The 14,947-nt window shown below is 44.8% G+C and overlaps 3 protein-coding genes and 1 non-coding gene across 4 annotated transcripts; 2 read left to right on the forward strand and 2 right to left on the reverse strand.

Moving 5' to 3' along the window:
• The first annotated feature begins 508 nt into the window (after positions 1 to 508).
• Positions 509 to 5,541, forward strand: LOC128732080 (transmembrane protein 245). Its single transcript, XM_053825243.1, has 8 exons — positions 509 to 579; positions 654 to 2,191; positions 2,274 to 2,525; positions 2,615 to 2,793; positions 2,869 to 3,269; positions 3,341 to 3,502; positions 3,650 to 3,697; positions 5,015 to 5,541. Exons 2-8 carry the CDS (start codon positions 748 to 750, stop codon positions 5,172 to 5,174), a joined length of 2,646 nt encoding a protein of 881 aa, XP_053681218.1. The 5' UTR covers positions 509 to 579; positions 654 to 747; the 3' UTR covers positions 5,175 to 5,541.
• On the reverse strand, positions 5,415 to 8,189 carry LOC128732081 (1,5-anhydro-D-fructose reductase). Its single transcript, XM_053825244.1, has 7 exons — positions 8,024 to 8,189; positions 7,784 to 7,964; positions 7,366 to 7,550; positions 6,230 to 6,346; positions 5,985 to 6,100; positions 5,650 to 5,901; positions 5,415 to 5,559 (listed from the first exon to the last, which is right to left on the reverse strand). Exons 1-7 carry the CDS (start codon positions 8,099 to 8,101, stop codon positions 5,529 to 5,531), a joined length of 960 nt encoding a protein of 319 aa, XP_053681219.1. The 5' UTR covers positions 8,102 to 8,189; the 3' UTR covers positions 5,415 to 5,528.
• Positions 8,190 to 10,881: 2,692 nt separating this feature from the next.
• Trnaa-cgc (transfer RNA alanine (anticodon CGC)) lies at positions 10,882 to 10,953 on the reverse strand. The gene has a single exon. It is a non-coding gene; the product is annotated as a tRNA-Ala (tRNA).
• Positions 10,954 to 13,924: 2,971 nt separating this feature from the next.
• On the forward strand, positions 13,925 to 14,779 carry LOC128721694 (homeobox protein MSX-1-like). Its single transcript, XM_053815473.1, has 2 exons — positions 13,925 to 14,288; positions 14,370 to 14,779. Exons 1-2 carry the CDS (start codon positions 13,925 to 13,927, stop codon positions 14,777 to 14,779), a joined length of 774 nt encoding a protein of 257 aa, XP_053671448.1.
• The last annotated feature ends 168 nt before the right edge of the window (positions 14,780 to 14,947 follow it).

Genomic DNA, 14,947 nt, shown 5'->3' on the forward strand with positions numbered 1-14,947 from the left:
TGAAAATATACATGAAAAGGTGCGTCTAAATTTTCATGACACTTTGACTACAAAAGGACATACATTTTGACATTAAACGCTATCAGTTATATTGAAATTTGCAAAAATCTGAAATATAAACTTGTTATAATGTGAAAACTACTCTTGGAGAGTATTTTTTCTAATTTTTCAAGCTGATCAGATTGATTATAAAGTAAGGCATATCGTTTGATATTAGTCAGTGGCTAGCAACCAAAAGCAGAGACGTGATCACGATCCGTCTCACAAATGTATCCTGCGTAAAGAGTGTCTATGCGCTATCTCTATATACGTTTATACGCGTATAATTATTTACTCAAAGATTTTCACTGATATTGAATTTTAACACTAATTTTTACCAAACTACAAAACAGTAAGAGAATTAAAGTTGTGTGACAACTGATCATCTTGCATAGTAAACAAGGTAGCTCGCAGTAGTGAGTTTTTGATGACAGCAGTTTGTTATGACTTCATCGCTAAAAATACTTGCACCGTTCTCCAGCGGAAGAAAATTAGTTGCCTTGGTGAATGACAAATATGTACCGAGTGTTCTCCGATGAGGTATCGAATACAACCTTTTGAAGTAACATGGCAGCCATGAAATAATCGATTCAAGCGTACCGTAACAATTCTAGCCCGTACAATCCAATGTGTGAAGCTTACCACCGCGTACCAAAGTTATGCACAAACCACGGCATTAGTTGAACGTTGCACACAACTAAGTGTAAAATGAGTACGCGACCAAGCCCCGCTCCATTCAAACGATCGATAGACGGATTGTTCAACGTTTGGCTCAACTTACGGAACCAGGGTCACGAAAAACCGCTGCGAAATGCACTCTACAACGTACTCGTGGTCGGCGTAATAGCTGTAGTGATCGGTGTGACGTTGGTTTTAGCCCCCTTTTTCAAGCCGCTCCTATGGGCATTCCTGTTTGGAGCTGTGCTGTTTCCAGCAAAGAAACGCCTTTCCGCTTCTCTAAAACGTTGGATTGAGCATATCGAGAAGGATGACAAGTACCTGTTGCTCGGTGTACTGAGCGCACCGCTGTGCTGGGTGGATTCGCTAGGGGAGTTCCTTACCAGCTGGTTGAGAGATCACCTGAAGATAATAACCGGACTGGTTGGAGGATTGGTTTTGCTGCGCTTCATTTTGTGGTTAACACCGAGTGAGGTGTTTTTCTCAATATGGAATTTCATCGTTTGGATCCACTCCCTCTTCCGTACATTGCTCAGCTCTCTATCGCTTCAAATGGTGGTCGTCATTCTCGTCGTGTACGTTATAAGCGTGTATTTTCTATGGAGTCCTCACCATTCCACACCGTTCCTGGTGATTGGACAGTTTCTGTGGATGGTAATCGTTGGCTATGGGAGTAGCTTTCTGGGAGCTCTCCAAGTGCCGGTATTCCTCGGCCTACTGACGTACGGCCTCATCGGCCTGGTTTATAACCTGCAGAAGGATGAACGGAACGTCCGTTTTATAGACAAATGGCACAGCCTGCTAGATGTCACTAGCTACCGATTGGACGACACGGCGATCTTTACCAATCCGTCTCATACAGATGCTTCGAGAATAGAGGAGATCAAATCGAGGCTGCAGCTAGACGTAACGGCGACTCCGCAGCTTTCCAGTACTATGAACGACTTACCAAGTCATGTTCACACGTATCCGGCTAGCATGCTGACCAACGCAGAATCGCTCGAGAGTGATATGTACTTCCGCTTACTATTTTACGCTTGCGGCGCTACGCTCGTTTGGATGCACACTTGGCTACTCTTTCTTGGTTGCATACCGATTTGCCTGTACATCGTGCGGCGGGGAGCAGAATTCTTGGGTATAGTCGCGTATGTATCCCAGCAAGCGCACCACTACTGGCAGTTGCTGAAACAATGGCTTTTCCCTCGCCATTCTGCGCTTCTACCTCTGTGCTTGCCAGGGATATTGCGGCTCAACACTAACTTCCATCGCTACGTTTGTGCCAAGCTTCGTTCCTACATTGACGATATCTCCTCGATAGTAATGATAGGCTTTCTAATCGTGCTCGTTATGTTGATTAGCGTGTTCGCGTTTACACAAATCTACTCCGAAGCTATTGCCGTAGCTCAGCTGGGTTCCAATCTCGTGAACCGCACGCTAATACACAGGCCGGAACTGATCGAAATGTTGCCAATCGGTATGTTGGAAGCGCGAAAAGGACAGATGTTTAGATAGGCTAATAAGTTTTCTTTTGTATTTTACCGACTTTTATGATTTAGACATGCAATCGATGGACAATATCATCGATAACGCATATAAGTACGGACGTTCGCACATTGAACAGTACGTCGATGGTATCTTCAACGATACAGATCCGACACAAGCGATCAAGTTGAAGATGCAGATCCTGAGCGTTTGGGATCGCTTGATTCAGAGCTGGATGGATCGAAGCAACGGCGAAGGAATGGTAGGACCACGGGTCCCAGCTCAAGCGATTCGTATGACGATCGATGAAATTTTTATAAATCCAAGTAAGTCATGTGAAACGATTTTTATTGTATGTCACCTGCTCATGCGATTTTTTATTCTTTTATGTATTCGGCAACATGATCGACAATAGTTACCAAAGCTGGGCTGATTGGCTTTATCAAGACCAATTTCGGTATGCTTTGGGAAGTGGCCGACTCTCTGTGGATGCTGCTTAGAACAAACCTCACGCTGTTGTTGTCCGCAGTTGGTACTCTTGTTTCAGCAATTCTTGGAGGAGGTCATGCGGTGTTGAAATTTTTATTTCATACGGTAGTTTTACCTCACTTTGCATCATTTTTCATTTTCCCAGGACTTCTCACGTGAATGACATCTTACTTTTCACAGATTATTTTCTTCACGACGTTATTTTATCTACTACAAAGCAGTCAAGATCGTTACGCACCAACAGCTGTTACTATCAACAACTCGTGGGGGCCTCGCATCATACAGGCTCTAGAGGATTCAATATCAAGCGTGGTAGTTGCAACACTAAAGCTTGCCCTGTTTCACGGATTGTTCACCTGGCTAACGCACACTGTTTTCGGAGCGCACATTGTCTATCTTCCGGCAGTGCTGGCATCGATTTTGGCTGCTGCGCCCTTTCTCGAGACATACTGGTGCAGTGCGCCTGCCTTTTTGGATCTCTGGTTGTCGCAGGATCGGTTTTGGTTGGGTGTCATCCTGGTGATGATACACTTCATCGTTCCGTCCAATTTTAATCCGGTCATTCATTCGGAGATTAAGGGGTAAAGTTGTAACATAACGGAGTTGACGTCTGTAACAGATTTACAATCGAGCTGTGTGTTGATCGTTTTAGAGGAGGACATCCGTACCTGACAGGTTTATCGATAGCTGGTGGGATGTACTTATTCGGCCTAGAGGGTGCCCTGCTAGGACCGCTATTACTCTGTTTGTTGGTTGTTTTGTTCGAAGTTACCATTAGCGCTATCCGAGATAGTCCGGCCACACCACAAACTAGGTAAGTCGGCTTTGTCGAATAGGAGTCCTTTTTTGAATAACGTAACCGTTTATCATCTCATCTACTTTTCTCATGTCATATACTGCGTTTCTGCTAACATGGTTTGGGCACTGCAAAATGAAATGTTCAATTTCGTTCATCTCACAGAAAATCCAGCCTTGATACGAATAATGATTTATACTCACCTGCAACTACGTAAGTAGAGCGAGAGAGAAAGCGTAGGACGTATCGTTTAAAAGTTTTTGGTTGTTGATGTAAAAAAAAAGAATTTTATCACAATTAATATGAAAGTAAAACGTATTCGTTAATTAATAACACGATATATGTAAGATTTGTTGTAGTGCTTAAAATTTTGTCAACATGGTGTGGCTTGTACGTTAGGCATGTGCTTTTACCATTGATTTTTTAAATGTTCTATGAGAACTTTACTCTATCGTAAACTATGTGATATTGATTATTGTTCATCGCTTTAATTGGCATTTATTTTAGTAGTTATAACGTAGGTAATTTAATTGCCTTGTTATTGGTTATATGTTCAAGATTCTGATGCGTGTTTCGTAAGCATTATGCAACCGCTCTAGGATTTTTAATCGTGTGACGAACGCTGAGAGAGAGAATAGAAGATTTTTGACACAATTTGGCATTTTTCTTTCTTCTCTCTTTTTATTTCGTTTGTATTATTCACGATACCGATTATAATGTTATAAATGTTTTGTGATAAATATAAAACATTTTCAATGATAAAATAATCGACCTTACGCGCAACATCCGTAAAACATTACACTTACCATCTAACATAACGTTCAGTTTGTGTCGCGAATGGCAAGAATTCGTTCGCACCGGGAATGTAAGTAACAGAGTAGGCAAGGGTACTGTAGTTTGCACTCCTTACTTGTACATCGTTTCGATAATCGTTCCCCTATGTATCTTCCCTAAATTTTTTCCTTGCCGCTAGTAGCAATGGTTTTCTTTTTCTCATGTGCGAGTAGTTCAAGCATGGATAATCGTTTAGTTCATATCAATTAATGTTAATTTCATCGTTTTAATTTATATCTGATACATCACCATCCTTGCTGGACTCCTAGCAAGAAAATGACCGCACCATCGGCAGCCTATTTGATTCGAACCAAAGAGGGCAAGTTTCTTAATTCACCGCTGGCCATGAATTGCACCGCATCGCCCACGTGCATGGCTGTTCGTGGCACTCCATTGCTTTAATGTTAAAGAAATAATATGTATACAAACACAATCTCATTGTACAGCATCACTAACTGCATAATATACACTTTTACCATGATCATTCGACAACTTTCATGTTTTGGATCCTTTTTACAAGTTAACCGTTCTCCCCGCAGTATCGATTCCTAGCTCAAAGCCATTTCTGTGAATTATAATCGAGTGTGTCTGTTTTTTGCGTGCCCTTCGTGGTCCATTCCTTTCCCTGTGTGTATATGGAAATCATCATCTGATTCATCTGCGGCAATCGCCCGCCTGTGGATTTGCGGCTGGCAGCAATAATTTTCGGTACGCGGCATTCCAGGAGCAGATGACCGTGGACGGGCAACGGATTGGGCTAGAAGGAACGGCCCAAGTATCAACAACCATGAATGTCAATCGCGGTGAATCAATAGCACCGAGCAGTCTCGCACGATCTACACCTTCGTTGCATTAATCGAGCGTGACACACGTTTCCACGGTTTTTCCAACTATTGCGTGTATTTTTCCGTCTATTTGCTTTAAGGCGCTGTTGTAGGGAAACCTTAATTGAATCTATTTGGCAGCTAGGGGAGATACTTATTTAAAAATCAAAATTCGTTGTGATATTAACAAGAATGCAAGCACTCTTACTCAAAGAAAAGTATATTTATCCTATTCCGTTTTTGTTTTATAATGTAAGCCGATATGTTTCTGTAAGCCATGGCCAAGTTGCTAAGGAAAATGATCACTCCAATCCAAAGCGAATTTATAATGACTAACATGTAGTTGAAATGAATAATAAAAATACATATATGAAAATCTCGACAGTTTAGAAAGGAAACTCCGGGTGCTTAGTAATGCTGGAAAAATAAAGATAACAAATGAGAGAAAACACTAGTTACAATCCATTTCGTTTACGTGAAAAAGAGTGAGCTCGCGCAAAACCTTACCCCGGGAAGAACCCGAAATCGCAGATTCGTATGTTCTGATCGAGCCCGTTCAGCTGGTTGATATCATCGTCGGACAACTCGAAGTCAAACAGCGCAATGTTCTGGCGAAGCCGGCCCGCATTGGTACTCTTCGGGATGGCTGCGATGCCCCGCTGGAGCAAGTGGCGAAGCAAAACCTGGGCTGCGGTTTTTTCATTTCGCTGCGCCACTTCCTTCACCACCGGATTGTCCAGCAGGTCGGGCACATCACGTCTGTGGAAGAACGATACATTTGCGTTAAGGTGCGCTGATGGATCCGAGCGACTGGGACGCCTATAAACCACGCGACCACTCACTTGAGCAGCTTCTCGATTCCTTTCGACCCAAGCGGCGAGTATGCCGTGACGGTAATGCCATTCGCCTTGCAGAACTTCACCAGTCCGTTTTGTTGCAGATAGATGTGGTTTTCGATCTAAGGATAGAGTGACAGCGGAAAGAAAAGAATTCCCTCGAACGGGCGGTTAGTGGATTGGCATTTTCACGACGCGAAAAGCCTAACTCTGGCGTTCTATACGACCGTCTCGACGCCTCAGATGCTTACCTGCAGGTTGGCCGGCTTAATTCGACAATTATCGAGCACTCTCTGTATCTGCCGCTGATTGAAATTCGATAGGCCTATGCTGCGTGCGAGGCCGGCATCGGCAATCTCTTCCATGCTCTGCGGCCGGTGTCGGACGGATGAACCGAGAGGAAACACAAACAAATTAAGATACAAAACGCTCACGTCGAAGGATCGCAGGACGAAGACCCGGCAAAGTGGCTATTACAATTGCTACCGAGACGTGCTGGCATCGGTGCAATGGGACGGGTTTCGGTTCGCTTTTTGCTTCAGTGTGGTTGCTTGGCAGGGGTGAAAACGGGCCTTGGACGACTCCTGAGCGATATTGAAGGGATCTTGCCGTTCTTGCCTAATCACGCTTCGGTTGTTTTTGTTTGTTGCTTCCGACAGAGGATTGACTTTTTTTCGGTGCAGGGAGCTTCCGTACCGAGCCTGGCGAAAGGGAAACTGAAAAACAGCCCTCTCGGCGAGTCAAATGGTTCCGGAAGTGGTAGTAATGAACCGACCGGGACCGTGCCTAGGCCGCGGTTTCCCATTGCAGCTTGCGTAAGCTGAAACCGATGGGATTTGTTGATGGCTGTTGGCCAATTCTATTGCAGTTGCAATTGGCGAGAAGGATTTGCAACGAATCCTCTTGGGAGCGAAGCACGCAAGGACCGGAAGGGATTCATATTAACGAGAAACCCGCTTTTTATCCTGTAGTGTTAAGGTGCAGTTTTTTTGTGTTTATCCTTCTACTTTTGTAGTACAGCTTTGAAAGCGAGGACAGCAAGGAGAGTACAATGCTATCGGATTAATTATTGGAAAATGTAAAGCTTCTACGTTTAGGAGCTAATTAGTAGGTCTTAGTGAACGATAAATGAGTATCGATAACGGGATATTTTAAAACATATCGACCGAAGACCCTTTTCTAGAGCTAGTCAAACTTGTTTAAATTGAGGTGTCCGGATTTTTTCGAAAAAATACAGATCCACTTCATCTTCCGTGAATAAAATATGTGTGTACCTATTATGACCATCGGCCCGAAAATACAGCCGAGCTTTCACCCAATTAGTGCGCCGGAAAGAAAACTTAAATTTACATAAGTGTTCCCATGAAGCACACGGCGCTAGGCTTACCTTCCAGAGGCTGACATGGTCCGTCGTTGTTTCGAGCACGATTTCACCGTTGTCGTCGGTCAAGAAGGGTCCATCCACTTCTGGCACGGTGAACGGGACGTGCACCAGGTACAGGTCGACGTAATCAAGCTGCAGATCGGCCAGCGATCGCTTCAGGAATTTTTCCACCGTCGATGCTCGAGTACCTGCGTGAAAGATGCGACGGGATGTCGGCCATCATACGTTCGAACGTAACCGGCCAACGGCCCCAGGAAAAGCCACAATGGAATAAAAGTGAACAAGCTTGATCGCGCCAAGAGTACTTGAGCGGCATCGCGGAGCCGCGGGTGCTCGAGCAATGCAATGGCCGAAAGGAGAAAAAAAATGCCAAATATGCTGACACATCCTGAAAACTGACCATCGGTGGGTGGTGACTTACCGTGAGGGGGCAATTTGGTGACGATGAACAGCTCCTCACGCTTCAGTCGACCGCCATCGATCCACCGGCGCAATACACGTCCGATCGTCGGTTCGTTCAGATAGACCGGTGCACAATCGATGTGCCGATAGCCGGCCTCTAACGCTTCGTTCAACGCGTTTTCCACCTCATCGTCAGGAGCCTGTACCAGAAATGGCAGTTAATTACGATGCAGCTTCGTAGGCGTCTGTACAAACTTACCCGCCAGGTGCCGAATCCAAGGGCCGGCATTTTGTGGCCATTCTCGAACGTTAGATCAATCTTGCAGCCAGTCGCCATCACTTTAGCACGATTAACGAACACTTAGCACGGGTCGATTACGCACAGGACGATTAACACACGAAGCAAGCGCGGGAAACAGGCGATCTTACTCCGATCGCGATCGCTCGTAAACTGCAGCTCCAGTGGGGGAATGCGTGCGGTTTTTGTCCCGAAGGCGTTCGATCACAGAAAGGGGGTTTTGGGGAGACCCAGGAGAAGGGCCGTGAGAGTCTTGAAACCGGTCCCGATCGAACCCGCACCCGCGGGTACTCTTTAAAACGCGCAATCCGGGCAGTATGGCTGTCGTCTTCTCTGTCTTACCGAAACCGAGTGCACGAGAGCAGCTTTGTTTGTTTTATGCAGATTTTCACTGCATCTCGCGATTGCATGCACAGCCACAAATGCATTGGTGGGTTGCTGCACACATTGATAAATCGTTCATACGATTGCGAATATATTTTATTAAACTTTTACATGAAGGTACCGGGTTTTACTGCCGGTTGAGCGCAAAATTTAGGCATATTTTAAACTCCTCATTTAGCACTGATGTACACCGGCAAATCTCTGCCAAAAAGGACAATGTTCATGCGTACCAGAAGCGGTCCTCGACAGCCGATGGAGCAAATGTTTGCAGATGCTTGGAGGGGCAGTCAAGCGGAATCAAAGTCATAAGTGCGTGTTTGCCGTAACTCCCAGTCCCAATCCATTTACAACGCTCGATGAGACGTGAGAAAGGTGTAGAAGCTTGGTGCCCCTCGAAAAATGTATTTTTTAACATATACCGCAAGAGCGATAATGCTGTTCTGAGTGAGCAAATATGCTGAGACAATCGCGAGCGAGAACCTTACTACACAGCGAATCAAGCTAATCTGGCTCTAGTGGTTAGCATTGAAAAGTAATGTGTTTCAAAGCGTAACGTGCTAAAAATTTATTTTTATTGTATTATTATAATTATAAATATTCCTCAAATCCCAAATAGTAGGTCAAAACTATCAAATAAAACAAATCATACATGGGATTTTTGTGTATTATTGTAATAATTATCAAATTTTCGGCAAAATATAGAAAACTGTGATAAGATATCATCAGGTCAAGACCACGAAGCAAAAGGATAAATACGTATTTCCTAGGACAATGTAACGAACGTTGCTTATGGTGGCTCATTCAGCATCTTGAGATTGGCTTGCATTCGGAATTAGTTGATTTGTTGTCTAGAACCGAATTAAGGAAAACAATTCGATTGTCGTTAGCCGCACGCATATCAGAGATCAAAGAATTTTTGCGCGTTGTTTAGCGATACAGGAGCGTGGCAGTAGCCAGGAACCGTTGCTAAAATGGGAAAGAGGCTGCAAACAATCAACAGCCCATCAGACACAGCGAACGAACGGCGTCACGAAGCGATGGGCTGTATCAACTGTCACGATCACGGCGGTTCCGATGCCATCCTTGCATGTCCTAGGGGAAAACAACATAAAGAAGACAAACTACAAACGGCCCCTAAATACAGTCGCCATTACGTTCTCCCTCGAAATATGGAACCAACCCAGAATCAATTTGATTTCGCGTGCACCAAGGGGCGGTGCTCTTGTGCTGGGATTCGTCCCGGCGGTGACGCCGGTAGGGGTATAATTTTCATAGGAGCAGATTGTCGATTGCAAATGGCCGCTCGGGCGAGTAATTTGAGACGTTTTAATCAAACTTTAATGTAATACTACCCCTGCGGTGCAGTTAGAAAACAACGGCAAACAGAAGGCATTGGATCTCCCCTCGTACGATGTTCGCGACTTGAAGCAGACGAACGAGCATAATAGATTATTTAAATAATAAACTGCCTATCCCGGCTTTTCGATTTTAATTAAATTTTCTCTTTGGATATTTTTTGTGGGTTCGTTGCGGCTCCGTTTACTTCATCATCATGATTCATTTAGAGATCGGCACGTTGCATCGTAGCAGGAGAAAGCTTGCTTCCTATCGATCAAGTCAGTCGCTCTGCCTACCTGTACCAGGAGCATAGCACGTTTCGTGGGACATCCGTAGCGTTAATCCTTTTCGCATCTGTCCCTGATGACAAGGAACGTCCGAGATACGTTCCGGGTGGTTGTAACTGTCAATCGACCCATTAATAGCTGTAATATATAGCTCCCGATATGCGACAGCACCCGGCTTGTAGTATGTGCTTGCCAAAATCAACTCTCACAGGACACATCAGCCATTCTGCCGTCGGTTCCGGTAATCGTCACAAGGGAGGTTTTAAGGATCAGCAAAAAATGACCACTTGAAGTATCCGACGGGCATTAGGTAGCGATTATCATCTCCAACGATTTGTGGGATGCGCGGTAAACTTCAGAGGCAAAGATGTTGATAATCAGCGATAGAACCATCGAGATACGTTGGGTTTCCTGGAAAATCTGTTGGAAATTGCGGTAAAATTCGCTGAGCAAAAAAAGACAGCCGGTGTAAAGGTACACAAAAAATTAATAATGCAGAGCAGTAAATAATAAATAACTACTACAAACATATTAGAATTCCTAAACTTCTAAAAGATCGAAGTTAGTTCTAAGGTCACAGTATTTTACTAGCCTATCAAAGTTCGCGAATACAAAAAAACACACATAAATATAAAAATACGTGTTGATCTCTTTTCCTCCGATCTTTTGAATACTTTTTCCATATAACAAGGTCTGTTATTATCCCTTACAAACTAACATACTGTTGCTTTTTCATTTTGTATACACTTCAATGTTTTGTTACTATTAATCGGTCCAAGCTAAAAAAATGTCCTGCCATTGGATTTTTCCTGGAGATGCCGGGGATTGAACCCGGGGCTTCTCACATGCGAAGCGAGCGCTCTACCACTGAGCTACATCCCCAGAACGATGAAATTTTCATAAATCAATGATGAAATCAGCATTATTACTAAAACTAAACAATAGCTTGCATGATATCAATACTGAAACTAAATATTAGTTTGAACAATACCCTCGAAGTGGAGATGCTTGTATACGGGATGGTTGTAACAATGTTTGAAGAACATAAAATCACTTTTTTATGTTCAAAGAATTCCAATCAGACGTTCAATGTGGCATACTTCCCTTAGCTCAATGTGGTATATCTTGCTACGGATATTTGAATGAAACATTTTAAAAATTCATTCATGACACCGACAAGAACTTATTTGTACGATCGTCGAACCTAGCGACGAATCAAATCGTGTTCGATCAATGATCTTGTCCAGCCCCAGGCGCTAGGAAGTAAGCTAGCATTGTGGTAGGTCAATGCTTATACCAAGGATCTGTACACATCCGCTTTACCACTTCAACGCATAAAGGACAATCCTTCGGTTGAATGGAGCATGATCGTCTTGGTCGGTGATTAAATCTTGTATCGCGCTAGCTTGAAGAAAGAACAGCAAAAAAATGGCAAATCCCGTTCGAGCCGAAAAGACTAACCCTCACCAAAAGGACTCGCGTCATTGTCATGGACCAAAGAAACGATTTAATCTCCCATTCACATTTCGTTCATGAAGGCTCAGAATCGTCTTTCGTTCATTAGGACCGATGATTTCCTTTTCCTCACCGGAGAACGACCGGCCAAGACAGCTTGCTGAGGTAAACCATCGATCGATGCCGGTTGTCATAAGCAAGGACTCTGTTTACCCAGCAAGTGGGGCACAATTCGCTAAAGCTAACAAAAATAAATCAAAACAACCGTAAACAAGCCAAACGTGTCGTTGGACATATTGCAAGATCACCCTTTTTCCCTTGGTTCTTTTAAAGCGGTCTCGGCAGAAGGCGTCTTGGGACTTCACCCATGCTCTCGAACCAAAGCCCGGCAGCTTCTCAATACTAACTACCAGCTGACCCATCGGGTGGTTTAGAATTCTGGACCCATGGCTGTTAAAGGCGAGTGGCAATGTTTGCAAATGATTACAAGGATCGCTTACAAAATAAACCACACTAAGCACCGCAAACACGACCACCGGAGACCGGGATACGTGCAAGGATAATCCTCCCGCAGTGCGCCGTGGATCAAGGGAAAAGCCTCAACCTGGCTGATGTTCAGTCGAGGCAGGGCTATGTCGACCTCTCTGTTGCGGCCAGATTCCATTAGCCTTTTCAAGTGTGCGCCACGGCGGCTGAAGAGCATTATTCAAATACCTCCTACCTAGACACCCGCTCTGTCGAACGATTAAGTAAGCTCTAAGATTTCGCTACCGGTCATAGGAATATATTTCCATATGCTACCGCAAGGAATCTTCCCTGGAGCGATAATCCAGTCCAGCTTTGCCAAACCTTGCTGGAAAAGATCGTTCAAGCTTTGAAAGGCCCCGAAAAATGCCGATGTTACAAGGAGGTTTAATCGAGCCCACTGCTTCCGATGCTCATTCTGCACATACCCACACAAAAGCCCTCTCTTTCGGTTCGGTGAATTATGTAATGGGGATTAGAATTAGTATCCTACTGTGCCGGTGCGATTGATGAAGATGATGAGTGAACATCACCGAGGCATCACCGAATGGGTGCAGAAGAAAATGCATATGAACTATTAAGACTGCAATGAGCGGTTGAGGAATTGGGAAAGCTACATTGCAACAAAACTATTGGCGAAGGGTTTTTTCTTCTACATGAGTAAGTTTGTATGCTATAAGCTATATGAAGGGATATCTTGCAATAAAATTTGAATTAATTAAATATTGCCGAAGATAAGCTGATAATCAATATATATTTCTAAAAAACACTGACATTTATGTATGCAACTCAAAATTGCTTTCGGCGATTCAATTTTGTCCTTGTCATGGCAGGGGCATGCTTACATGCCCGGCACAATCAGTGCCATAATACTCAATACCATTGGCGGTAAATCAACCGCATCAACGGAATAGAGACCGTTACAAGATACTCAATAATTTGTCAAAAAACAGTACGTCTAAAATTCGTAAGCTCGTTTTATCACTCATCCTTGCTCACTACCTAATCTGTCACCTTGGATTATCTAATAACACGATACCTTTATTGCCCGATTGTACGACATCATTATTAAAATTGGATTATTTTTTAAAATTAACTATATGGTGATCCGCCCTGCGTTTCTGTTTCTCGTAGCTGCCGGGTTTTTATCATCTCTGTCGCATCGTAACCGACCGGTCCGTAGTGATCGCCAGCTGCAATCTTTCCGCCCATTGCTAATCCATTTCAAGTGTCCTGGAACGAACCAAAGGACCGATGACAAGGTTGCTAGTTGACGCAATTGTAATTTAATTACCAACCGCACGAAATGATGAGAAACCGGCACCGCAGATAATGGAAAAGCGAGAGCGGAAACCACATCCCCAGCAGGAAGTGTGCAGCATTCGATCTCGCTTTGGTTTTTCCGCGTCTCGTTTGGTGTTTCGCCGTATTTGCTTGTCCATCATCCTCGTGCGCTTTATCCTGCGGTCGTTCCTTTTTGTCCCCGGGCGAAAACGGAGCAGCAAAGGGAAAAAGGACTCGTTCTATCTAATGCGTATGAAATCACCAAACGCAGGGAAAGGCACGCTTCATCGTTAGCAAAGTGGGAGGAGTCTATGGCGCCCCTGGCAGCTTCCGATCCAGGCGCACCTCCCGGTGAGTTGCCAAAGGACGTGTAAATATTTGGACAGGGATTCAATTTCGACAATGCCTTACCGGGCGTCCCGGATCGGAGAAAGGGAGGACGAATCTTCCTAAGCCGGGCCTGATTTGCGGGATGATGGAAAATAAAAAGGATGCGATCGGTACCGGCCGGGGTTCAGTGCACGGTCGAAGTGGGAAGGAATCGGACCTGGACAGAGAACAAACAGGACGCTACAGCGTTGACGATGCGATGGCGGCCCCCGGTTTCAGAAGTGTTGTGGCCCCGCTGAGGCAAAGTGATTTTAGTATCGAACACATCCTGACAAGAGCCGGCGAACGGTACGAAAAACGACGCAAATCGTCGACAGAAACAAACTGCAGGAGTTGCTGTACGAGTAGCCCGGGAAGTGATCAGAGCGACATTGTGACCGGTGATGATAGTGTTGGGCGATTGCGAGATGACGGCGTTATGGACGACGAGCTCGAAGAAGAGGAGATCGATGTGGGACAAACTGTACGTCCTGATCCTGCGTTCTTGCCGGTTGTGTCTGGATGTAGGATGCCCTCCTTCGATTGGCTGTACTACACGCGATATCATCCTCCGAAGTTACCTCGTAAGTAGCGGACACATTAGAAACCATTGGAAGCTCCGATCAGATGCGAATAATCAAAGCATCGACTGAAACTATTCGTAGGTCCACAAAAGGCTGGTCCCATCAAACGGACGCCTGGGAGGTTACCTCGTGTGCCGTTCACTCCTGCTCAGCTAAACGCCCTCGAGGAGGCATACAAGGTGTCAACTTACCTCAGCTCCGAAGAAGCAAACCAGCTCGCCTACAGCCTGGAGCTGACCAATACGCGAGTGAAAATTTGGTTCCAAAACCGACGCGCTCGGGATCGTCGAGAAAAACGAGAGGCATCGCTCGCCACTGACCGATCTACTCTCATCACGGAGCCTCCGGTTGGTTTGATACCGCTTTATAGTGGAGCTTCTTCCAGAGTACATGCCGTCGGCGGTTCTCGACATGGTAGCTTGTCACCGTGCAGCACGGAAGCATCTGGCAGCCGGCGAAGCAGGAGTCCACCCACCGACCGGAGTTGTTAGCATAAGAATAGGTGGAGTTTGTGATACAGTGATTTCGTGACATACTTCACTGGACTCTGGTGCTCTTGTATTGCTCTAGTACATGGGTGCTTCTTAGCGGAAATAGTTTTTGTATATTTGTACATAGAACGATTGCAGAAGAAGAGTGCCTGATAACTATACTTTAGA

This window comes from Anopheles nili, chromosome 2, assembly GCF_943737925.1.
Source record: "Anopheles nili chromosome 2, idAnoNiliSN_F5_01, whole genome shotgun sequence".
Taxonomy (NCBI): domain Eukaryota; kingdom Metazoa; phylum Arthropoda; class Insecta; order Diptera; family Culicidae; genus Anopheles; species Anopheles nili.